Genomic DNA, 20,986 nt, shown 5'->3' on the forward strand with positions numbered 1-20,986 from the left:
GCCGCTCCCCGAAAACCCGCAAATCCCCCCAAAACCGCGCCCCGGAGCCGCCACCGAGCACGGGCTATGAACAACTCTGCCGCTGTTTATTCCAGAAAAGCGAAACTGTACAAAATGGCCGTCAGCGGCGGCGGGGCTCAATCCTCTTCTTCCTCCTCCTCCTCATCCTGGTTGATCTGGAAGTAGCGCAGCTCGTAGCTCTCCTTGCTGTTAGCCACCACGCGCAGCCAGTCCCGCAAGTTGTTCTTCTTCAGGTACTTCTTGGTCAGGTACTTGAGGTACCTGTGGGAGAGGCATGGCTGATAGTGGTGCCCCTCTGCCCCCTGAAGTGGCATTTTGGCTTAATAAATCCTTATTCTCAGGGGCTCCCACCTCTAGCAGGACCAACATATCCCACTGGCCAACTCCTAGTAAAGCTCCTGCCAGGAAACACTGCATCCAGGGTAAATGCACCACAGTGCCATAACACAGATCCTGGGAGATCACTATTGCCCCAACAAGGCTGTGACCCCAGTGCCTTGTACTGGCCCCAGAGGGAATCTCCATTGGGATGGTGAATACCCGCTGCTGGGATGTGCCAGGTGTGGCACAGACGTGGAGCAACAGCATTGGGAGAAAGGCGGGTGCTCACAGGGCAGGGCACGCCCACCACCCACACAGCTCTGTTTTTCCCACCCTCTGCATGCCCAGCCAGCTCCTGAACAACCTCTGCCATGGCACAACCCCGTTTTGCCGATGCTAGCCCAAGGACAAGCAGCCAGAAGAAGCAGGCAGAAGGCCAGAGCACCACGGGACAAAGGGAACAATCTGGGACATCTTGGCACATTTTGCCGATGCCGGCCGATGGAGGACCAAAGCCTCACAAGGTGAGGGGAATAACCTGAGAGACCCTGGCTGCAGACACCCCTAAATTCTCCACTCAGCACCTTTTGGCTGCAGGTCCCTTTGCTGCTCAGCCCAGCCATCTTCCCAGCTGGAATACCGAGCACATTCCTCTCTCATATATCACTTGGGAAGAGTAGTCACTCAGCGACTGCCAGGTAGCACAAATTCCAGCACAACTCCTGCACTAGAAATCTCTTCCCTGCCAGCCCCTCCTGCCCACAGACTCCCAGTGCACACCGGCCATCCCCTGCCAAGGGCCATCTGCGGCTGCACTGACCAAGGGGCCCTGGAGGGACTCGGGCCTGTCCCATCTCACCTTTTGGAGAACGGCACCTCTGATGTGACCGTGATCTTGCTCTTGCTCCTCTCGATGGTCACCACGCCCCCGCCCAGGTTTCCTGCTTTGCCGTTCACCTTGATCCGTTCCTGCAGAAACTGCTCCTGCAGGAGGAACACAGCTGTGAGCCAGGGCCACGACTCCCACCAGACAGAGCCTCCACAGGATGGCTTGTGCCTGGTGCTCTGGAGCTGGGGAACAGACACCAGTGCCCCCACAGCCCGGGAGAGCAGAGGAGAGTCCCATCCTCAGACCAGGCTAATCCACCCCATCGAGGCCACACCTGGGTGAGGTACTCAAGCCAGAACATATCGGACTGGTGTGGTGGGGGTGCTCCCTGCCCTCCAAAGCGACAGTCAGGACAGTGGGGTCAGGCTCCTCTGAGCTCCCCTCAGTCCCAGCTTTGCCCAGACCCATGCTGGAGTGCGGTTTGGACAGGCATAGGTTCATGACTCCAAACTGCAGCATCCCTAGCCTCACTACCTCCCTGCCATGATACGAACTCACCCAGCAGAGATGAACAAGAAAACTGTCCATGGACAGGGACAACGCTTGTACTTTAACTACAAAGTGTCCCAAACACGGCCTCATCCCCAACCCCAGCACTCCCTGCTCCTCTGCCCATGGGATGGCCTCAACGGAGCAGAGGAGAGCTGCGGGATAGCCGGGGCTGTTCGGGGCCGCTGGGAGTGGAGAATCACCCTGGGAAGGTCTCCGAGGGCGGTGGAGCTATCACAGCTCCCGGGGAGACCCCGAACTCACAAAGTTGGCGGCGTCCATGATGCCATCCTCGACGGGGTGCGTGCAATCCAGCGTGAATTTCAGAACTTGCTTCTTCTTCTTGCCACCTTTCGCCGCAGGCTTCTTCTGCTGTAGGGAGAAAGAGAGCGAGGGAGAGTGAGAGAGAAAGGGAGGGGAAGCGCCGCGAGGGACCGACCCCGGGCAGCGGGGAGGGGCCGGGCCGAGCTACAGGCCGAGCTCCGGGCTGGCGGAGAAGGGCCCAGGCATGGATCGAGACTGGGGACAGCGCGGTGGGAATGGGGCTCGCCCGCCGCCCGCCTCCACGATCCGGATGGGCGACGGGCGTCGCGTGGGGCCCCGGGAAGGCGCGGGCCAGGCCCGGCCGCACGCGGAAAAGAGCGGGGTGAGGGCAGGCAGCGGGGGGTGCCGGGGGCTCGGGACGGAGCAGGAGCTGTCCCAGCATCGGCGGGGGGAGGCTCGGGAAGGTGGCGGCCGGTGCCGGTCCCGCGCTCACTCACCGCGGGCGCCATGGCGGCTCCGCGCGAGGCAGAAAGGGAGCCCGCGCCGCGCGCCTGCGCACAACCACGCTCGGGCCGTCCCAGCCGAGCGTGGACGGCATCGATCGCTTCCGGTCCCACCCGCGCAGGGCGCCTGCGAGCGGACAGTGATGCCTGGCGGGGCGGGGCGAGCGCGGGGGCCGGGTTGTGGGCGGGGCTGCACGGAGGCGCGGTCTGTGAGGCGCGGTCTGGCGGGGGGCGGAGCCTCGGGAGTGCGGGGTGCGGCACGGGGAGTGCGTGTGCTCTGCGCCCCGCACCGCCCGCGGGGGGACCCCGGGAGCCTCACCGGGCACGGAGTGACCCCCCCGCACCCCGGGAGCCTCACCGGGCACGGAGTGACCCCCCCCGCACCCCGGGAGCCTCACCGGGCACGGAGTGACCCCCCCGCACCCCGGGAGCCTCACCGGGCACGGAGTGACCCCCCCCGCACCCCGGGAGCCTCACCGGGCACGGAGTGACCCCCGCACCCCGGGAGCCTCACCGGGCACGGAGTGATCCCCGCACCCCGGGAGCCTCACTGTGCATGGAGTGACACCGCACTCTGTGGCTCCTCACTTTGCATGGAGTGACACCGCACTCTGTGGCTCCTCACTTTGCACGGAGTTACCCTGTACTGAGGGAGCGTCACTGCGCAAGGAGTGATGATCCTCCACACCCCGGGGCTTCTCACTGCGCACCGGGTGACTCTCCGGCACCGCGGGGAGCCTCGGTGCATACTGGATGACCCCGCACCCCGGGGCTCTCACTGTGCACAGAGGGACCCCCGCACCGCCTGCGGGCTATCACCAGGGCATGCAGATGCCCATGTCCCCGCAGCCTGAGTGGCTACGCAGTCCCGTGTCCCCACACCCCGAGGGCGGTCCCCGCTGCAGGCCCCCGAGGAGCGCACGGGGCTATTTTTGGGCCGTGGCGTGGCCGATCGGCAGTGCCAGGAGGCCCCACGTCACAGGGTCGGCCGGGCCCTGCCGCCTCGGCATCGCTCTCATTCCTGCCGGCACACGGTGAGCAGCAGCACAGCTCGGCTCGGATCCCTCGACTTACAGACAGGGAGAGGTAAAGCCTTCACCTGGCCAGGACTCACCTGCGCCCAGAACGGGGGACTCCGGGCATGTGGGGCACCTGGCTGCCTTCACTGCCAGGTTGCCAACGTAGGGCACATTCCTGGGCAGGGGATACCCCATTCTAGGGAATGCTTCCTCCGGGGGGACACCCTGTCCTGGAGGAACCCCCACCCCTGTCCTGGGGAATGCTCTGCTGCAGGAGATGCTGCTTTACAGGGGACAACCCATCTCAGGGGATGCTCCTGCTTTGGGGGACACACACCAGGGGGACACTTTGCTGTGGGGACCATCTGACCCAGTGCTGCAGCCCCCAGCCTGTAATACCAGGGGAAGGGGCACACTGGGGGCAGCCTCGTGCCATGCAGCTCATAACCTAAAAATAGTCAGCAGCTCACGGGCCCTGGGGAAGGATTTGTCCTTTCTGTGGCAGCTACAGTGCTCTCACAAACTGGTGCCACATGGGGTCCCTGGGCACAGGGCTTGACTCTCAACTCCACAGATGGCAGGTGGCATTTTCTCCCCACTGGGGAGTTGCTCGGAGCTGGAGAAGGCCAACTGCCACCCACTAGTGTGCCTGCTGTGCCACGAGCCCTACCAGCACCCCTGCCTGCTCGACTGCTACCACAACTTCTGCGCCAGCTGCCTGCGAGGCCGCGCCAGCGATGGCCGCCTGCGCTGCCCACTCTGCGGGTAAGGGACAGCCCTGCCCGGGCACACCAGGATGGGGGCACAGCACAGGTCTGGCAGCTCAGCACAGCACTGCTCCCTGCATCCCCAAAGCTGCCCTGGGTGGGTGTCCCTATCCTTGTCCCCATCTCAACCCCGCAGGCACCCTTCAGTGGTGAGGGGAGGCACGGGACTACCCCCCGTGGACCGGCTCCTGCAGTTCCTGGTGGACAGCTCAGCCGACAGCGAGGAGGATGTGCAGTGTGCCAACTGTGACCGGTGCTGCACCAAAGCGGTGAGGGCAGCGGGGTGGACAGGCAGAGTGAGTAGAGGACCCCTGCCAGGGCCAGGCCTGCCACCAGAGATGTCCCCTCACACAGGAGCTGGACACCATGTACTTCTGCAATACCTGTGGCCAGCCCCTCTGTGCCCCATGCCGCGAGGAGACTCACCGTGCCAGGATGTTTGCCCGCCACGAGATCGTCTCCCTCTCCAAGCGTACCAAAGACATCCACAAGAAGTGCCGTGAGTGCCGTGCCAGGCTGCCCCGTGCCATGCTATGTGCAGTGCAGTGCCTGGCACTGCACCATGCCAGGCTACACCATGTTCCTGTCCCCTGCAGCACTGCACGAGGAGCCCTACATCATGTTCTCCACCGAGAAGAAGTCCATGCTCTGCATCAACTGCTTCAGGGATATGCAGGGGTGAGTAGTCCCAGCCTCACACTTGCCGCGTGCCCCATTCTGTGCCTCCCCCTGATGTCTGTGTCTGCAGGGAGAGCCGGGCACACTGCATCGACATTGAGACGGCGTACATGCAGGGCTGCCAGCGGCTGGACCAGGCAGTGATGGTGGGCAGGGCCGGGGGGTGTGGGGCTGGCATGGGGGTGCAGTGCTATCCCCTGCACTGCAGCTGCCCCACCACCCTGGGCAGGCTGTGAAGGAACTGCAGACCTCCACGCGCGAGGCCATTGTCCTGCTCAAGGCCATGATCGAGGAGGTTCGTAACAGTGCCAGCGAGGAGGAGGCGGCCATCAACTCCCTCTTCAGCCGCATGCAGGTGCGAGGCAGCCACCTGCACATCGAGCCCTGTGCCCGCAGGACAGAGGCAGGGCAGTGGGAAGGGACTGGGGTGGCTCCAGGACACGGTGGCTGTGCCATTTGCAGGAGCAGCTCTCCGAGAGGAAAAAGACGCTCCTGAAAGCTGTGCAGAGGTGAGGAACCATGGGCTGAGCCCTGAGGGCTGTCCCCCCTTCCCAAAGTGTTTTGGGATACCTGGGGTTGGATGGTTCCCTGTGGTCTTGCAAAGGCTGTGCCATGCCCTGCTCTGCTGCAGCCAGCACGAGGAAAAGGAGAAGGCATTCAAGGAGCAGCTGGCCCACCTTGCCTCCCTGCTGCCCACTCTGCAGGTAGGGTCTCACACCAGGCAGGGACATCCTGACACCAAAGGCAGGCAGTGACAGATCCCCTCCATACACACAGGTCCACCTGGTGACCTGCTCGGCCTTCCTGAGCTCTGCCAACAAAGCTGAGTTCCTGGACCTGGGCTATGTGAGTGTTGCTGTTGCTCAGCACTGCAGGGTGGTCAAAGCATCCTGCAGCAGTGCTGAGCTCAGGGACAAGGTGCTGGGCACCCATCACCATGCTCCATTGCTGCCTTTTAGCAACTGATGGAGAGGCTGCAGAGGATCGTCAAGCTGCCACACCGCCTACGGCCGGCCCAGACCAGCAAGGTAAAGCCCTGCCTGCAGAGCCTGTGGGCAGTGCCAGCTGCCAGCTCTGCCCCAGCCCCAGTCACACTCTCCTCTCTTGCCCCCAGATCAACAGCGAGTACCGGGCAGAGTTTGCCCGCTGCCTGGAGCCCCTCCTGATGCTCAGCCCCCGCCGCTCCATAGTGGGCAGTGCTGGTGGCATCGGTCCTGGCATCACTGGCACAAACATGTGAGGTGCTAGGATTGCACCCAAACACATGTGCTACTGTGTCCCCTGCCACGTGCCACACTGCACAGTCCCCTCAGCATCTCACCATGCCAAGCTTGCCCCTGCTGCTGCCCTTGAGCCTGTCACCTCAGCAGTGGTACCAGGACAGCACATTCACAGCTGCAGTGATGAACAACAGGCTTCAAGTGACACTTCTGGGAAGTGAGGCGGGTGGCAGAGGGGCAGGCAGCAGCAGGGCTGGCAGCTGGGGGCCTCGTTGAGCCTCATTCTGTTCCCCAGCCTGGCCCCTGCCACGCTCCCCAGAGAGCTCTGCCCCCTCTCCATGGGTGCTCCATCTGGGCCAGCTCCTGCTCGCCCACATGCCCGTGGTGCCACAGCCTCTTTGCCCGCCACTATTTTTATCAGAATTTCAGGGAAGTGCTCAGCCATTCTTCACCGGGGATATATTTAGGCCTGTTGATGTCACGGCAGCACCCGCCAGGCCCTCCCAGCCAGAGAGGACAAACGGGCACTGCCGCCCCATGGGGACCGCTCCTCGCCCCCAGCCAGGCTTGGCACTGCAGGGTGGCTGAGCTCCTGGGGGCTGCTGGCCCCAGCACAGGCAGGGGGAGCACGGCGCTGCACGGTAGGACCAATGGTGGTGGTGGTTAGCACGGGGAGACAACGGGATGGGGGGAAACACAGGGGCAGTAGTGCCTGCCAAGGGGCCAGGAGATACCAGCAGTGAGGGAGCGAGCTGTATCCCACACTTTAGAAACTGGAGGGCACCGAGCTCAGTTCCTGGCTTCTTGCTGCCACAGCTGCTTCCAAAACTTCAGGATTTGGGAGAGCAGCCCACAGAAATCTGGTTTTTGGGACAACATAAGGTACCTCTGACTGAACCCCTGTGCTCGGGTGAGGGAGGGGACATCTGGGACTGCTGCATCCCCAGATTCACCAGAGCCAAGGGGCAGTGGGGCTGAGCTAGCAGGATGGTCCCTGGCACCTCACCCCCACGGCTGCTTACCTGCAGCATGTCACTGTCACCTCTCCATGCAGGCTCCCCGGTGGCCAATGCTCCAAGACCCTCATGGTGCCCAGCTGCCCCCCCACCAGTGACAAAATGTCCACCGGCCCCATGGTGAAGAAGCCAACGATGCACCGGTACATCAGCACCAAGGTGCTGCTGGCCGAGGGGCGCGAGACCCCCTTCGCCGAGCACTGCCGCAACTACGAGAACACCTACCGGGTAGGGAGCGTGGGTCAAAGCAGGATGGAATGGGACAGGATGGGCCAGGTTGGTGCTGCTCACCTGGCTGTGCCCCCTTGTTCCCGCAGATGCTGCAGACGGAGATCCAGAGCCTGAAGGATCAAGTGCAGGAGCTGCACCGTGACCTCACCAAGCACCACTCACTCATCAAGTCGGAGATCATGAGCGAGATCCTGCAGAAGTCGCTGCAGATGGACGTGCAGATCGCAGCTCACTACTCCGCTGTGGAGATGATGCGCAGCGTCTTCGAGGAGGTACAGCTGGCACATCCTGGCAGAGCAGGGCCCCTCTGTGCCGTGCCACTGCAGACTACCCAGTTCCCTCTCTTCCTTCCAGGTTTGGGAGGAGACCTACCAGCGGGTAGCAAATGAGCAGGAGATCTATGAAGGTACTGGTGACTCCACACTCCCTCCCCATGCCCCCTGTGTGTGCAGTGTGGGGGTGGCTGTGTTCCAGCCCACTCCTCTCGCCCCCAGCCCAGCTCCATGACTTGCTGCAGCTGCGGCAGGAGAACAGCTGCCTGAGCACCATCACCAAGCAGATTGCGCCCTACGTCCGCTCCATTGCCAAAGTGAAGGAGCGGCTGGAGCCCAGGTGAGAGGTGTAGGGGCTTTCAGGGCCAGGGGGGACTGCTCATGGCTCACACCCATCCTGCCACAGGCTTCAGGAGCCCCAAGAGCCCAAAGAAGAACAGGCCCAGATGCTGCTCAAGATCTGTGACAACAATGAAATGGAGCCAAGGTAGGTGACAGCAAGCACCTGAGTGCCAAGTTCCTCCCATGCCCTTTCCCAGACAGTGACCCTGTCAATTTGCCTTCTCTTCCCTCACCTGGCAGCAACAAGGGGGCTTCAGCCAGCCCCAGGGAGGACTTCATGCCAAGCAACAGCCCTGGAGACCCTTCCCCAAAAAGCAAAGACTGCTGCAGGGGCGAGCAGAGAGAGCTACCCTGAAAGAGCTGGTACCACAGAACCCAGTGCTGGGCATGTGGCAGAGCCGCAGGGCAGAACCATGCCCTGGTCACTGACCAGCTCCTGTTGCCCAGTGCCACAAGCCAGGGTAGGAAACAGCCCGGGCAGCCATGTCTGCAGCACATACAAAGGCCTCAGGTGGACTTGCTTCTGAAAAACTCTCTTTGTGCTCTCCCTTGCGTGTGTCAGAGTGAAATAAAAGGGTGCAGTTGTCCATGTCTGTGTGGTTCTGCAGTGCTGACAAAAGGGATCTGCTGGCTCAGGGTGTCCAGCTGCTCCTAAAACCACAACACTGGCAAATTATGGGGAAAAATAACTCGCAGGGCAGGGCCAGGGGTACATGGCTGGGTGATGGAGCATCTTGTGAAGTGCCAGGAACAGCTGCTCTAGAGGTTCCCTGCACATGTGGGAACTAAGAACTCGCCGATCACTGTGGCACAGAGGGCAGGGTTTCACAGATTACTCCAGCTTTTCCCTAAAACTTCATGTGCCTTCCCCACACCTGGTAAGCTGCTGTCTCCTCACAGAATTTCTGGTCACAGGATTTGAGAAAAGAAAAGGTTTAGAGAAGCTGTTGGTCTCAAAGGCATCAAGAGAACACTGAAGGTTTTGCTTAGGGTGAAGTTTATCCCTTTCTTTCGGTGCCAACACATCCTGCCTGGACAGAGCCTGCACAGCTGGAACCGGCACTTGTGAAATTAGCATCAAGATGTATTTACTGTGAAGAACAATCTGGGAATGAGGGTTTGTTTCTGTTGCCAAACAGCACATCAAACCCAAGTGACAATTGCTTGTTTCAAAGTTCCGTTGATCAAGGGCATGGCAGGAACATTACTGTCTACAAAAAAATTAGTTACAGATTAACCTGCTTGAGGCACCACTGCCTGCAACCAGTGCTTCCCTGAGACAAGAACAGCCCAAATGGAAGCCTCCAAGTGCCCAGGACAAATCAGCACTCTCCAACTGTTGAGTTTTCACCTTTGTTCTTTTTTCCCAAGCCAAAACCGCATTCGGCAAAGGACAAGTCACCAGCAAGGGCATCACACAGATGCTCTGTGATCAAGCAAACCCTGTGCAGGATGGATTCTGCATCAGTTCAGCAAGGAGAAACAGAGGGTGAGGGTTAGAGTTAGGGTCAGGGTCAGCCTCATCCCTCTGGCTGAACAGCTCCACAAATCAATGAGTCACAATCATGCCTCAATGCAGTGCTGGCCGTGCCCTGAGAACCCACCAGGAATTATAAAGGATTCCAGTTTCCACAATGCCACCAGCAGCTCGAGAGAATTTCAAATAACCAGACAGAAGTTGGCAATGTTTTCTCTTTTTTTCTTTTTTATAAAAAAAGAAAACCTAAACCCAAACCCAAGCCATTCTCACCAAGTGCCCCTTCCTGAGCCGTACCACAGTGCCTTTCCCATGGAACACCATAAGCTCCAAGCATGAACTGACAAGCAACTCATTTCCATTCCAGCAAGAAAGAATAATGTAGAACTCAAGAAAACAGTGAACCTCTTTGGTATATAACAACGAAGTTATACCACACAGCTCAGTGGGAACCATTTCCAAATGGTTACTATAAAAGAGCGTTAGCTAGCCCAACTCTTCTCCTGGATGGAGATTTCCCTAGAAGCATCTCCTACTTGCCCTGACATCACAGCTTTTGCCCAAAAGAGCAGGGGAGGACCTCAGGGACTAAAGCCCTTAGCAAGCCTGGCAGCTGTGGTTCTTTCACAACCCAAAATCCTAGGATCTCCACGAGATGGAGGCAGCCTGGCAGGATAGGAAGCAGCGTGATTTGGAAGCAGGAAGAAGGAACAGAGGTGGCAGCAGGAGGCAGCGGCTGGAGCAATGACACTGCATCCGCAGCAGCATCCGAGGGAGGAGGAGTGGGCCCAGAGGTGCTTGGATCCAGTAGCACAAAGGGAGCAACAGAACCCTCCCTGCAGATCCCCAAGCTTAGAGAGAACTGAGTAGTGCTGTGCTGCCAGCACTCTGGCACTTTGAGGGCAGGCAGAGCCAGAGGCTGTTCCCACAGCCGCCCCAGTGCCAGCTCAAGGAGTTTGGCCCGAGGAGATTAAAGCCGTGTCACTGGGCTCACAAGGTCAGAAAGCTTTAAAATCGAATTACGCAACAGGAACAATCTGCTGCCCAGCACCTTCCCGCAGAGGGCCAGGAGGGCAGTGCTGTTTCCTGGTAGAATCAGTTCCAGAGGCGTTCCAAGACAATTCAGCCGCTGCAGGTAGGATTCATTCTCTTTAGGGCCACTACAGGCTAAGTTATCTGGAAGATCCCTGAATGTGCAACAAAGGACTGATTTCAAGGAGGAGGAATGAGCTTCTGATCTGCAAGTGACCCAGCAGGCAGTGCCCAATGCCGCAGCCCTCCACCAGCTCCTCCTGGGTGGACAGGAAGTACCAACAGGCACCTCCCGATGCCAATGCCACACAGGCACTGGGCGCAGCAGGAGCGGGACGTCTGCTCAGCCAGTCAGGTTTTCGCCCATGTTACAGTTCCAGTTTGACTCCTTTAATAAAAGGGAGACCTGATGGCACCTTCCTTTTGTACTCGAGGTACTCTTCTCCAAAGAAGTGAATGAGTGTGATCTCCTCCTCCTCAATCCGCTCCCTGAAGAAGCGCCAGGACGCCAGTGCGTAGCCCACCACGCAGATGGGATTGCAGAGCAACACCTGGAACAGATGCTGCTGGTGAGAGTCCCCTCAAGAGCACAAGGCTGCCCCAGCCCCACAGCTCATCCCCCTCCAGTAACACTGACACAGAAAAAGACCTCAACATTCCATTGTGAAACTTCATAAGCACTAGTTTCTCCCTAGAATGAAGAAAGCAGTGCACAGGCAGCACAAGCTTCACTGCCCCAGCTCTCAAAAGCTCCATATGCCACCCTTATGGACTCTCTCCAGAGAAACACAATTCAAGGCTAGGACCCAGCCAGACATAAGAACACACAGATACAGCAGCACTGAGCTACAGCTCAGCCACAGCCTCAGCTGACCCTCTAGTCAGGGAGCTTCCTTGCCCTCAAGTGCAGGACTGGTGTTTGGCAGGAGCCAGGTTGAGTCTGACCACTCATGGAAGGCATTTTGACCACAAGGATACAGAAAACTCTGGACACCAGCTTTAGACCAGCAGCAAATTACACCCCAAGCCTCCAAGGGGGTTGTGGGTCAAAACCCCAGCTTCACCACCTCTCCTGACTGCACAGAGAAAATTAAGGGAACAGGATCTTCACAAAGATCACATGAGGCAGAGTGCTCAAAGATTCCTGATTTCCTGTGTGCCATTGGGAGGCAGCAGAATCCATGCCCAGCACCAAATGCTGTCTGCACCCCACCACAGCATGGGCAGATTGAGAGCAAAGACTGGGGTGACACGAAAGAATCTGGGCACGCTGGATACAGTACCTGTGTTCCAATACTCCAGTAAAACCATCCCACGTAGGATGGGTGCCGGAACCACCCATACACCCCACTTGTCACCAACGTGTGGGTGTCAGATTTCTCGTTCTGAACGATGTGGTTGAAGTTGGAGCCGGCCGTAAGCATGGCCGCCTTCCTCAGGCAGTCCCCGAAGATCACCATCAGCAGCCCCACGGTGCTCAGCCAGGTGATCTGCTTCAGCTCTGCATGGACAGGGAGGGACACAACGGGTTTGCACAGGTCTCATGGGGTGCAGGGGGCTGCTCAGTGAGTGGGCTTTGCCCCCCATCTCAAAGCAAAATGTGTGACAGCAGCAGCCATGCGCTGCCATCCCGCACCAAACAGATAAAGCCAGCAACCCTTGCTTGGTGTTAGCATGGATTAGTCCATGGGGCCCAGCTGTAGAAGCTGAGCAAAGACAGCACAAAGCACAGCCAAGGACATGCTCAGGCTGCTACAAAACAACAAAGGGGAGCAGCTTCCCTCTCCCAGGAATAAACAGACAAGCACAGCCAGTTTGCTCCAGACTGGGCAACCAGCAATGGATTTTGATACCTTGATTTCGTTCCGGTGAAAAGGCAACGCCCAGGTGTACCTGACACATTATTCTTGTACCACCAAGAGGCAAGAAAGGGCTGAATATCCCTTGGCCTGGCATGTCAGAGTGAGGGGGGGCTCCCCCCTGCCCTCCCAAGATCCAAGCCGAGAGGCTTTAAGGACTGAGGGATTATGACCATGGCAAAGCTGCTGCAGGGCTGTCACGGGGCAGCAAGCTGAGGGTGACCTACACTTTGCTACCAGACAGATGGACCCCAGGCAAGCCACATGCAGCTGGGCAGAGTCAGGGAGGGACAGGGTGGCCGACCTGGGAAGAAGAGCTTCTCCAGCGTGAACTCCACCCAGGAGGACAGGGCAGCAAGGTTGTACTCGAAGCTGTGGTTGAGTAAGAAGGAATCCAGCGAGAGGCTGCGCGGATTGTTGATGGCTGTCACCAGATACTCCGAATAGTGAAAAAGGGAGAGGGAGCACATGTACCTGCGGCAGGAGGGAGGGAGGGAGGGCAGCTTTAGTAGGGCTGAGGGCACCGCGCCCGCCCGGCTGCCCGGCCCGGCCCTTACCATCCGAAGTGGCGCCAGGCGGAGCGGCCGGTGCTCAGCAGCAGCCCGCAGCCGAAGGCGAAGCCCAAGAAACAGGCCCGGACAGCAATCTGCAAGCACAGGGAGGGGAGAACGCGCTGCCGCCGCCGCTCCCCGGGCCCGAGGTATCGCTACCGGCGCACCCCAGGATCGGGACCGAACCCTCCATAGCCGCACTTCATCCCGCCGCCCGCCGGGGCCACCCCCGTACCTTGTAGAGCGGCCGCGGATAGATGAGCAGCAGCGCTGCGTTCACGCCCGCCACGTGCAGGGCGAGAGCTAGGCGGCCGCGCAGGCCGGGAGCGGCCAGCAGGGAGGGGGACGAGCCGAGCAGCAGTGGCAGGGCCGCCACCGAGGCGCCGAGCAGGAAGGAGCAAAGGCTGGCGCGGCCCTCCAGGCCCAGCCGTCCCCTCCCCGCCACCGCCGCCGCCATCATGGCGGCCCCGCCCCGCCCGCGTCGCCCGGGAAACGGCCTCGCCGCTCTCGCGAGAGCCCCGCCCCGCGCAGCCGCGGCAGCAGAGGAGGCGTGCCGGTCTCGCGAGAGTTGCACGGGGTCGCCGTAGATGCTGTGGGGCGGGCCGGGGCACCGCCTGCCGGGGCTGGCTCCGGTTCGGTCACGGAGCCGCCGGGGCTGGGGACATTCCCCATCGTCCTGTCCCACTGCCCGCCCGGCACCACCACTGTAACCCCTAAACCACGTCAGCCAGCACCAGTGCTGGCGCTGTGCAACACCTCCATAGTGACTCCACCACGTTCCTGCTGCCTGAGCACCCGAACGGGGAAAACATTTTCTGAAATCTCTTCTGAATTTCCACTTTGTCAGCCTAAAGCCATTACCCCTGTACTCGCACTGCAGGCACGGCAGAAGAGACCAGTCCGCACCTCACTACAACCTCCTGTCAGTTCATTGTTTAATATCCCAAACCGGGAACCAATTCCAGCAGGAACTGCTCTGGGGGTCCCGTTAAAACAGCCAGACTTAAAAACAAGGTCGGGAGCGCCTGGCGCCACTTGGGGAGCGCAGGCGGATCTGGGGGAGGGAGGAAAAGCACACTTGTTGGAAATAAAAGTGTCAGCCTTTCATTCCAGTCAATGAAACAGACTTTATTTATGCCACAGGATTCCTTAAATAACTTAGATGTGCACAGAGAACTACCTAGAGATGTCACAGACATTCAGTGCGGCCCCGGCGCGGCGCGGCACGTACGAAAGCTTTGGTGTGCATGGAAGGACAAACCAGCGAGTCGAACACAGCAGCACAAAGACTCGCGGCCTCACACACCCCTCAAGCCACCACACGCCTCCATCCTGCCTCTGACACAGGCGGGAGCGTCACCAACGGGATCAAACAGCAACAACGGCTCTGGAGGCAGATGGCGAGTGCCTGGGAAGACTCCTGGAGGCTTTCAGGGAGCTTCAGCCACCTGAAGCACGAGGTCTACAGTGCTGAGCCCATCAGCAGCAAAGCAGCGGCGCCGGCAGCAGGCTGGGGCGGGCGGAGGCATGGGGCTGGCGCGGACCAGACACAAAACGAACGGGAACAACCTGGATGTTTGGCGGGCGCTGGTGGGCGAGGGTGCCAGACAGGTCACTGCTGGGCAGACTGCTGCATCTGCGCCTGCCGCTTAGCTTTGGTCTGCAGGTACCTGCCCTTCCCTTCCTCGAAGCGACGCTTCTCGTCCTCTGTCTCCGTCTGAGGTCACAGAAGGAGTGCAAAGCTGCAGCGTCAGCGTGCTGCGAGTGTGTGCGGGAGGGAAACACGCCTCCCCCTCGCAGAAGAGTGAGGGAAAAGCTGCCCTCCGTCAAACACACAACACGACAGCCAGTGTGCACCTGCGTTAAGCAGGAGACCTGTGCCTCATCAAATATTAACCAATATCCCCAGTCAGGAGCACCACATCAGCGAAGCCCTGCCAGGATTAGGGGAGTTAATATAGGCAGGAGGCTGGAATGGGGACACCATGGGGAGCAGCAATTAGGGATGTGGGGGCCTCCATTGGCACTCAGGGTCCCTTGGTGCAGGGCCCACATGCAGCCTGCCCTCAACAATGAGAAAGGAGAAAATCTCCAACCTCCACAATGGCAATTTTCAAAAGAAATAAAAAATGAAAACAATTTAAAAAACACCAAAACCAAAACAAAACCAAAACAACCCTGAAGCCTGATTTCTTCCTCTTCCCTTGACTTACTCAGTAAAAAAACAGACAAAAGGACCAGCTGGGCTCTGCCCCAGGAGGAGCAGGAGAGGTGACAGCCCCCACTGGCCCCAGCCCAGAGAGAAAAGCTCTTACCAGGAGCTGCGGGACGGGCAGGGGCTTCCCCTCCTTGCTCAGGGACACATAAGTGAAGAAGGCGCTGACAGCACGGTACCGCTCCCGAGGCTCATCCACAAACGGGTCAGCATCCACAAAAACTTCTATTTCCATGGACTTATTGCTTGTGAATGTCATACGTCCTGAGACAGTGATGACACAGCCTGTGAAACAGAGAGAGGCTGGTGAAGGGAACAAGTGGTCCTGCATGTTTCGTGCTTAAGCTGTGTCTTAAGTGGAGCATGGGACAAATCAAACAGGGACTAATTTTCTCTACCAGCCTGTCCTGAGAGTGCACCCAAGGAAGCCAGGGTGTGGCAACACAGGAGATCACACTGCCTGCCAGCACTCTTGGTACCTTTTTTGATCTTCTCATGGAAGTTGATGGCATCCACCGAGGCAGTGACGATGTTGGTCTTGCAGTGGCGGGCAGCCACAATCCCAGCAACCTCATCCATGAGCTTCATGGTGACACCTGTGAGGGGAAGCAGAGGGTCCTGTCTCAGGGAAGTCAGTGGGATTTTAGGAAAACCATGCAAAGGTCAGTAAGGCCTTAGCATGGCCAAAGCTACGCTGGGGAACTGGACCAGAGACTAAGTCCCAACCAGTAATCCAGTACCAGTACAAGGACTCCTGTCAATACCAGGACAACATCCTCGCAGACCTGTGATTAAGGTCAGCTCTGTCTCTCCCAAATTCCTCTGAGCAAACCTCACCCTTGCAAGGCAAGATCAGTCCCACAAACCTTGAAACAGCTCTGAGCCGTGTTGGTTTTGTTTTTTTAAGAATTAGGTGTGTGTTGTCCCAGCCTTCAGCAAGCACACCTCTCCCAGGGCTTATACCACATGTGCCACCCCTGCAGGTGATGGGCGCTGCCAGCCAAGAGGAAATTACTTCAGCTAATTGCAGTCACGCTGCATGTTTGTACTCCAGGATTTGCAATCTCAGAGACGATGACAAAACTGTAGGATTTATAGATCAAGTACATGAGTTTTTGGGGCACAGAAAAAGACAAAGCTTTTGTCCCAGCTAAAGTAACTCTGACCTTGACAGTCAGCAAAGAGGCCTGTGTGCCTCCAGAGGCAGAGCCCACCAAAAACACTGAGTCACTCTCCAACCACACTTTGCTCCAGGGAAAAGCCACCTGGACCTGCAACCCAGCTGCTGCACAGGGCAGTTCTCACTCACCTCCATGCACAAAGCCCAGCAGCGTGCAGTCCGATGGGCCCACCAGGTGGATCAGGCTGGACTGGCTGTAGCCAACGGTGTGTGGCTCTGATTAAAGAGCAAAGCAAGGTGAGAGCTGCTCAGCTGGCATCCATACACCACCATACACCCCCTGTCTTAAGTTGTGCAAAGGAAGAAAACACGGGGCTGGCTTGTGCAAAGCTGGACTATGTTGAAACCATTGGTTAAACCAGGCTGGAGAAGTTCCAAGAGAAGAGACTGTTTACCACCTGACAGGCTGCCGCCTCCATCTAATCCCCACCCATTCACTTTATTCTAGCTCAGCTCATTTCTTTCTTTTCAAGCTTTCAAAGAATATGAAAGCAAACAGGAGTGAACTGGGTCACACAGCTGTCTGCTTCCCCCCTCAGCTGAACGTCCCAGACCCTGCTGCATAGATCCCGTTTTCCCCTTGGTGGGAAGACCTTCACCCCCATGCCCCCAACCGTGGCACATCCTGGTGACCCCTGTCCCACCACAACCTCCAGGTGACAGAAGTCACACCCCCAAACTCCCAGCAGAGGAAATCCTCTCTCAGAAGTGGCTGTGTTTTCTATCTAATGAAAGATGTTAAAGAAGCTCAGAGGAAGGAAAAGCAGCCAAGACCCACTCAGGACCACCCATGCAGCAGTGCGGGCTGAGCCTTACCTTTTGTCTGCCTGTCTGAAAGCAGGGAGGACAGAGGAATAAAACACATTTGAGCAACTTTCATCCCCTATCACCTTCCCCAACATTCCCCATGTGTCACCTCTCCGCCCCTGCCTGAAGACCACAGCCAGGCCTAGAGGCCAACCTTGTCCAGCACCTGCATTTACCCCTTGCTGAGCAAAATCAGCTCTAGCTGCCCACAAGGGATGCAAGGAGTGATACAGGAACAGGGTTTTGGAGGGGATCTCATCCTCCAGCACCTGCAGGGTATCACAGGTGTCCACTCAGCTCCCCATCCACTCACACACTGTGACTCCAAAATCCCATCCCCATCCCTGGTGTGGTGTTTCAGAATTCACACTTGCAGCTACAGGACCCTGGGGATGGCCAGAGTTGCTCTGGGGACCAGTTTGGTCTCCCAGTACTGTTGGGCAATTTGCACTGGATACACACTGCCTGTATTACCTGGGTTGATGACAGGCAAGATCACATCACCATTTCTCTGCTTAGTTTCCAGCCGATCCAGCTTTTGCTCCTCATAACGCTTCTTCCCCTCATCCTCCTGCTCCTTTCTCGCATACTGGAAGAGAAGGCTGGTAAGAAGGGGATTGGCAAAGCCACCAGCACAGCTGGGACTGCCAACAGGGCCAAGTTAGTGCCATTCCACAGGGAGGACAAGTTCCAGTTTTGGGGGACCCAAGTGAGCTGTCCTACCTGGATGGGGGGAACCTCAAGGACCTTATTCACGTTCTTCAGGGACAGTGGCACATACCACAGTGTCGCCTTGTTCGTCACCTTCTTTGCCCCTGGAGGAGAAGGGGGCAGCAGGTGATGGTGCCAAGGCCAGCAGTGCTGTACCTGCCACCAGTCTGGGGTTGGGCACACACCGCCAGTGCCACTGGCATTGGTGGCCCCTTGCCCTGCTGGCTCCTGCCAGGCTTTAGCTCGTAGCAGATGTGACAATGTGCTTTTGGGAAGGTGTCCCAGCAAGCGGAACTGGTTGTCACAGCAACAGCAGGAAAAGGGACTTTTTCAGGCCAAAGGCAGCCACAGGCAGCAAATCAGGCAGGAAGAGCTACGAGCAGATTTTGCTGTTTTTCACTACAATGGAGCCATAAATCCCAGGGAGCCTGCTTGGCCTCCCTCCCCAGCACCAGCCCTCCCTGCATTCCCAGCTCTGTCAATAAACATGCTAAATCTCCTCTCTGCCGAATGCTGCTAGTGATGGAGCAGAGGATGGAGTCACTGCTAGAAGTTCTGGACTTAACACTGTTATTCCTGGAGTTCTGGAACACAGCCACCAGTGGCCACCCACCTGTTAAAATGTTTTCAGACATGACGTTGACCTGAACCTCCACAGAGTGCCGGGAGGTGTAGGTGATCTCAGCACTGACGTTGGCCACCTCACCAATGCACATCGGCGAGAGGAAGTCCGTCCGCTCCACCCGTGCCAGTGCAGCCACACAGGGCTCCTGGGGATGGTGAGAGTACCAAGGCAGTGATCACATCCATACCACATAGGACCACAGCTGGCAGCTCCCTGAGACCAGCCAAATCAACCATGCCACGTGCAGCTCACATACTGCAACCGCCACCTTATCAGTCATGGGCCATGCTTCCTTCCCCATCTGTAACCAACACCGGGGTAGGCTCAACTCGCCTTTCTCAGGAGTTAAAACATTGACAGCAATAATGAGCAATAATGTTTCTGCTGGTAAACCATAATTTCATCAGAATGCTTCTAGCTGCTGAGACCCTCTCCCAGTTGCAGCCAGAGACACCAGTGGTTTGCATGCAGGAGCAAACACTCCCAGTGTGGGACTTCTGCTGCCCCTGAGACACGGCAGCGAGTCAAGGGTCACCATGCCAGAGGCTGGAAGGCACTCCGGCACCTACTCACCCCGGCCTGGGAATTGCAGTGGCGGGTGCTGATGATGGCTCCTGCCTCCTCGATCATCTTCAGGATGGTTCCCCCGTGGACATTCCCCGCGATGTTGGCATCGTCTGGGCGCATAATCCTGCCGAAGGAGGCACATGAGAATTCACAACCCCTGCCGCGTCCCCAGCCCAGCCCTGGTGCGGCTGCCCGGAGGCAGCATATCGCCCACCGGCTGAGCTGCCGGGCCATCGCTGCTCGCGTGCGGCTTCCTGTGAGCTGAGCTGCGATGGAAACCGCTCCAAATTACCGCTGGGAGCGGAAGGAAGCAGGGCGCCTCTGGTGGGGCGGCCGGCGTCTCAGCGGGGCCGCGCCCCGCCGGGCCCCGGTGCGGCTCACACCGAGCCGGCCACGTGCCGGTGCTCCACGCGGCCTCCCGGCAGCAGCCGCGCTTTCTGCCAACGGCGAATAACGGCCCGGGCGGCTCTCAGGCAGCGGCTGCGGGCTGGCCCGGACAGGAGCTGCTGTTTCAGGGCGGGCGCGCTCGGGAGCCGCGGGGACACAGTCGGGAGAACCGCGGCAGCCCTGCCCGCTCCCAGTCCCTGCAGCACAGAGCACGGGCGCGGCGCTGCTGCACTCTGCCCGCGGCCGGTGTCACTGTCAGCGTGACTAAAGCGGGCGGCGCCGCCGATGCCGGCAGCAGGGCGGGCAGCATCTCGGCCGCGGACCGGCACCTGCCCGCGGTCCCCAGCACGCCCGCCTCCCTGCCCAGCCCTGCCCGGGTCCCCGGCCGCGGCGGGGCCGTACCTGGACACCTGGATGGCGGCCGGGCACGGGCCCGCGGCCCCCGGCTCCGACATGGCGGCACCGGCGCCCCACCCGCAGAGGCGCTGCGGCACCGCCGCGCTTGGCCCCGCCCCGCCGCGCCCCGGACACGCCCCGCCCCGGACACGCCCCGCCCCGCCGCGCCCCGGACACGCCCCGCCCCGGACACGCCCCGCCGCTCCATTGGCGGGCCGCGCGCCGCGCGCCCCCGTGCGGGGAGGAGCGCCGGGGCCAAGGGCGGCGCCGGGACCGGGGGCGTGTGGCCCCGCCGGGACTGGGGTCCCCCCGCCGGGACTGGGGTCCCCCCGCCGCGCCCAGGAGTGCCCTGTCAGCGCGGGGACTCGTGGGGAGCCAGGGCCTTCGGGTCGGCACGGGCAGCACCGCCTCCTCCGCCCGCGTTCCCAGCGCCGTCGGTTCTCTCCGGCTGTAACACAGCTCCCGTGGGCGCCCAGGGATTTTGGGTCGGGTGGTGGCGATAGTCCCGAGCAAGCAGTGACAGCTCGCAGTGGAGTGCACAAAGGGTCCGGAAAGGGGTCCAGGATCCCGCCCGGAGGAGGCGAGGTGCCGGGAGCTGCGGCACTCACGGCCACGCCAAACACGAGCTCTCGGCTCTCGCTGGCGGCTTTTCTTCGTGAGGGACCAGAGGGTCTGCGGGCAGACGGGGCAACCCGTGGGCCCTGGGGGCAGAGAATGCCGGAGCTCTCACCTTGCACAGCTCGGCAGGAGTGGGCACAGGAGCCGGGATGCCAGCCGCGGGACGCCCAGTGGGGACATGGTGCTCCCGGTCTCTGTACCGCTACCGGCTTTATGAACCGCCGGCGGGACGGGGCGGGCCGGCGGGGCAGGGAGGGCGGGGGGCAGGCAGGGAAGGAGGCGGGCAAGGCCTTGTCCTCGGTGCTGATCGAGAGGCACCTTCGCTGTCCGCGGTGCTGACGGGGGGTCCCCGCTTGTCCTCCCACGCCGCCCGCTGACCGGCCCTCCCGCCCTGCCCCGCCAGCGATTCATAAAACCACTTTGCCGAGTGGCGGCCGGGACCGGGACCGGTGCAAGTCCGTGTGGACTTCAAAGAGGACCGTGCCCTGCTGCCGGCACCCCGCTGCAGGCTGAGGTGGGGCAGCCAGCG

General features: G+C 59.7%; 4 protein-coding genes across 8 annotated transcripts; 1 reads left to right on the forward strand and 3 right to left on the reverse strand.

The window, feature by feature from the left end:
* Nucleotides 1-65: 65 nt before the first annotated feature.
* On the reverse strand, nucleotides 66-2,636 carry RPL22 (ribosomal protein L22). Of its 2 annotated transcripts, none has more exons than XM_066334247.1 (4): nucleotides 2,482-2,636; nucleotides 1,985-2,092; nucleotides 1,202-1,326; nucleotides 66-282 (listed from the first exon to the last, which is right to left on the reverse strand). In XM_066334247.1, exons 1-4 carry the CDS (start codon nucleotides 2,491-2,493, stop codon nucleotides 138-140), a joined length of 390 nt encoding a protein of 129 aa, XP_066190344.1. In that variant the 5' UTR covers nucleotides 2,494-2,636; the 3' UTR covers nucleotides 66-137. The 2 variants fall into 2 exon arrangements, with proteins under 2 accessions (XP_066190344.1, XP_066190345.1); XM_066334248.1 differs by having other exon boundaries at nucleotides 1,985-2,089; nucleotides 2,482-2,590.
* Nucleotides 2,637-3,263: 627 nt separating this feature from the next.
* RNF207 (ring finger protein 207) lies at nucleotides 3,264-8,505 on the forward strand. The gene is made up of 18 exons (XM_066334250.1): nucleotides 3,264-3,573; nucleotides 4,081-4,271; nucleotides 4,410-4,542; nucleotides 4,628-4,772; nucleotides 4,870-4,951; nucleotides 5,022-5,097; nucleotides 5,181-5,306; nucleotides 5,414-5,460; nucleotides 5,583-5,655; nucleotides 5,729-5,797; nucleotides 5,911-5,979; nucleotides 6,066-6,187; nucleotides 7,226-7,415; nucleotides 7,505-7,690; nucleotides 7,773-7,824; nucleotides 7,913-8,030; nucleotides 8,097-8,177; nucleotides 8,234-8,505. The coding sequence occupies exons 2-18, from the start codon at nucleotides 4,081-4,083 to the stop codon at nucleotides 8,385-8,387; spliced, it is 1,914 nt and encodes a 637-aa protein (XP_066190347.1). The 5' UTR covers nucleotides 3,264-3,573; the 3' UTR covers nucleotides 8,388-8,505.
* Nucleotides 8,506-9,095: 590 nt separating this feature from the next.
* On the reverse strand, nucleotides 9,096-13,423 carry ICMT (isoprenylcysteine carboxyl methyltransferase). Its single transcript, XM_066334255.1, has 5 exons — nucleotides 13,187-13,423; nucleotides 12,958-13,046; nucleotides 12,705-12,874; nucleotides 11,825-12,042; nucleotides 9,096-11,092 (listed from the first exon to the last, which is right to left on the reverse strand). The coding sequence occupies exons 1-5, from the start codon at nucleotides 13,409-13,411 to the stop codon at nucleotides 10,910-10,912; spliced, it is 885 nt and encodes a 294-aa protein (XP_066190352.1). The 5' UTR covers nucleotides 13,412-13,423; the 3' UTR covers nucleotides 9,096-10,909.
* A 630-nt stretch (nucleotides 13,424-14,053) lies between these two features.
* On the reverse strand, nucleotides 14,054-19,955 carry ACOT7 (acyl-CoA thioesterase 7). 4 transcript variants are annotated; one of them, XM_066334252.1, is made up of 10 exons: nucleotides 19,846-19,955; nucleotides 19,063-19,180; nucleotides 18,478-18,634; nucleotides 17,877-17,968; nucleotides 17,628-17,742; nucleotides 17,163-17,177; nucleotides 16,476-16,562; nucleotides 15,646-15,762; nucleotides 15,267-15,451; nucleotides 14,054-14,668 (listed from the first exon to the last, which is right to left on the reverse strand). In XM_066334252.1, the coding sequence occupies exons 1-10, from the start codon at nucleotides 19,896-19,898 to the stop codon at nucleotides 14,564-14,566; spliced, it is 1,044 nt and encodes a 347-aa protein (XP_066190349.1). In that variant the 5' UTR covers nucleotides 19,899-19,955; the 3' UTR covers nucleotides 14,054-14,563. The 4 variants fall into 4 exon arrangements, with proteins under 4 accessions (XP_066190349.1, XP_066190350.1, XP_066190351.1 ...); XM_066334253.1 differs by lacking the exon at nucleotides 17,163-17,177; XM_066334254.1 differs by lacking the exons at nucleotides 17,163-17,177; nucleotides 19,846-19,955 and adding an exon at nucleotides 19,271-19,406.
* Between the last annotated feature and the right edge of the window lie 1,031 nt (nucleotides 19,956-20,986).

The sequence above is a fragment of the Sylvia atricapilla genome, chromosome 22 (genome assembly GCF_009819655.1).
Source record: "Sylvia atricapilla isolate bSylAtr1 chromosome 22, bSylAtr1.pri, whole genome shotgun sequence".
NCBI lineage: Eukaryota > Metazoa > Chordata > Aves > Passeriformes > Sylviidae > Sylvia > Sylvia atricapilla.

Excerpts from the sequence above, each read along its gene's own strand:
- ICMT (XM_066334255.1), bottom strand. The coding sequence starts at position 13,411 with ATGATGGCGGCGGCGGTGGCGGGGAGGGGACGGCTGGGCCTGGAGGGC. Across the intron at positions 13,047-13,186 it reads ATCCGCGGCCGCTCTACAAG|ATTGCTGTCCGGGCCTGTTT; the intron begins GTACGGGGGTGG and ends CTGTGCTTGCAG. Across the intron at positions 11,093-11,824 it reads ACTGGAGTATTGGAACACAG|GTGTTGCTCTGCAATCCCAT; the intron begins GTACTGTATCCA and ends CATCTGTTCCAG.
- RNF207 (XM_066334250.1), top strand. The coding sequence starts at position 4,081 with ATGGCAGGTGGCATTTTCTCCCCACTGGGGAGTTGCTCGGAGCTGGAG. Across the intron at positions 5,307-5,413 it reads CCCTCTTCAGCCGCATGCAG|GAGCAGCTCTCCGAGAGGAA; the intron begins GTGCGAGGCAGC and ends TGCCATTTGCAG. Across the intron at positions 5,461-5,582 it reads CTCCTGAAAGCTGTGCAGAG|CCAGCACGAGGAAAAGGAGA; the intron begins GTGAGGAACCAT and ends GCTCTGCTGCAG.
- RPL22 (XM_066334247.1), bottom strand. Across the intron at positions 1,327-1,984 it reads TCATGGACGCCGCCAACTTT|GAGCAGTTTCTGCAGGAACG; the intron begins GTGAGTTCGGGG and ends TTCCTCCTGCAG. Across the intron at positions 283-1,201 it reads GAGGTGCCGTTCTCCAAAAG|GTACCTCAAGTACCTGACCA; the intron begins GTGAGATGGGAC and ends CCTCTCCCACAG.
- ACOT7 (XM_066334251.1), bottom strand. The coding sequence starts at position 19,290 with ATGGCCCGGCAGCTCAGCCGGTGGGCGATATGCTGCCTCCGGGCAGCC. Across the intron at positions 17,969-18,477 it reads GTCTGAAAACATTTTAACAG|GGGCAAAGAAGGTGACGAAC; the intron begins GTGGGTGGCCAC and ends CTTCTCCTCCAG. Across the intron at positions 16,563-17,627 it reads CTTGCCTGTCATCAACCCAG|AGCCACACACCGTTGGCTAC; the intron begins GTAATACAGGCA and ends CTCTTTAATCAG.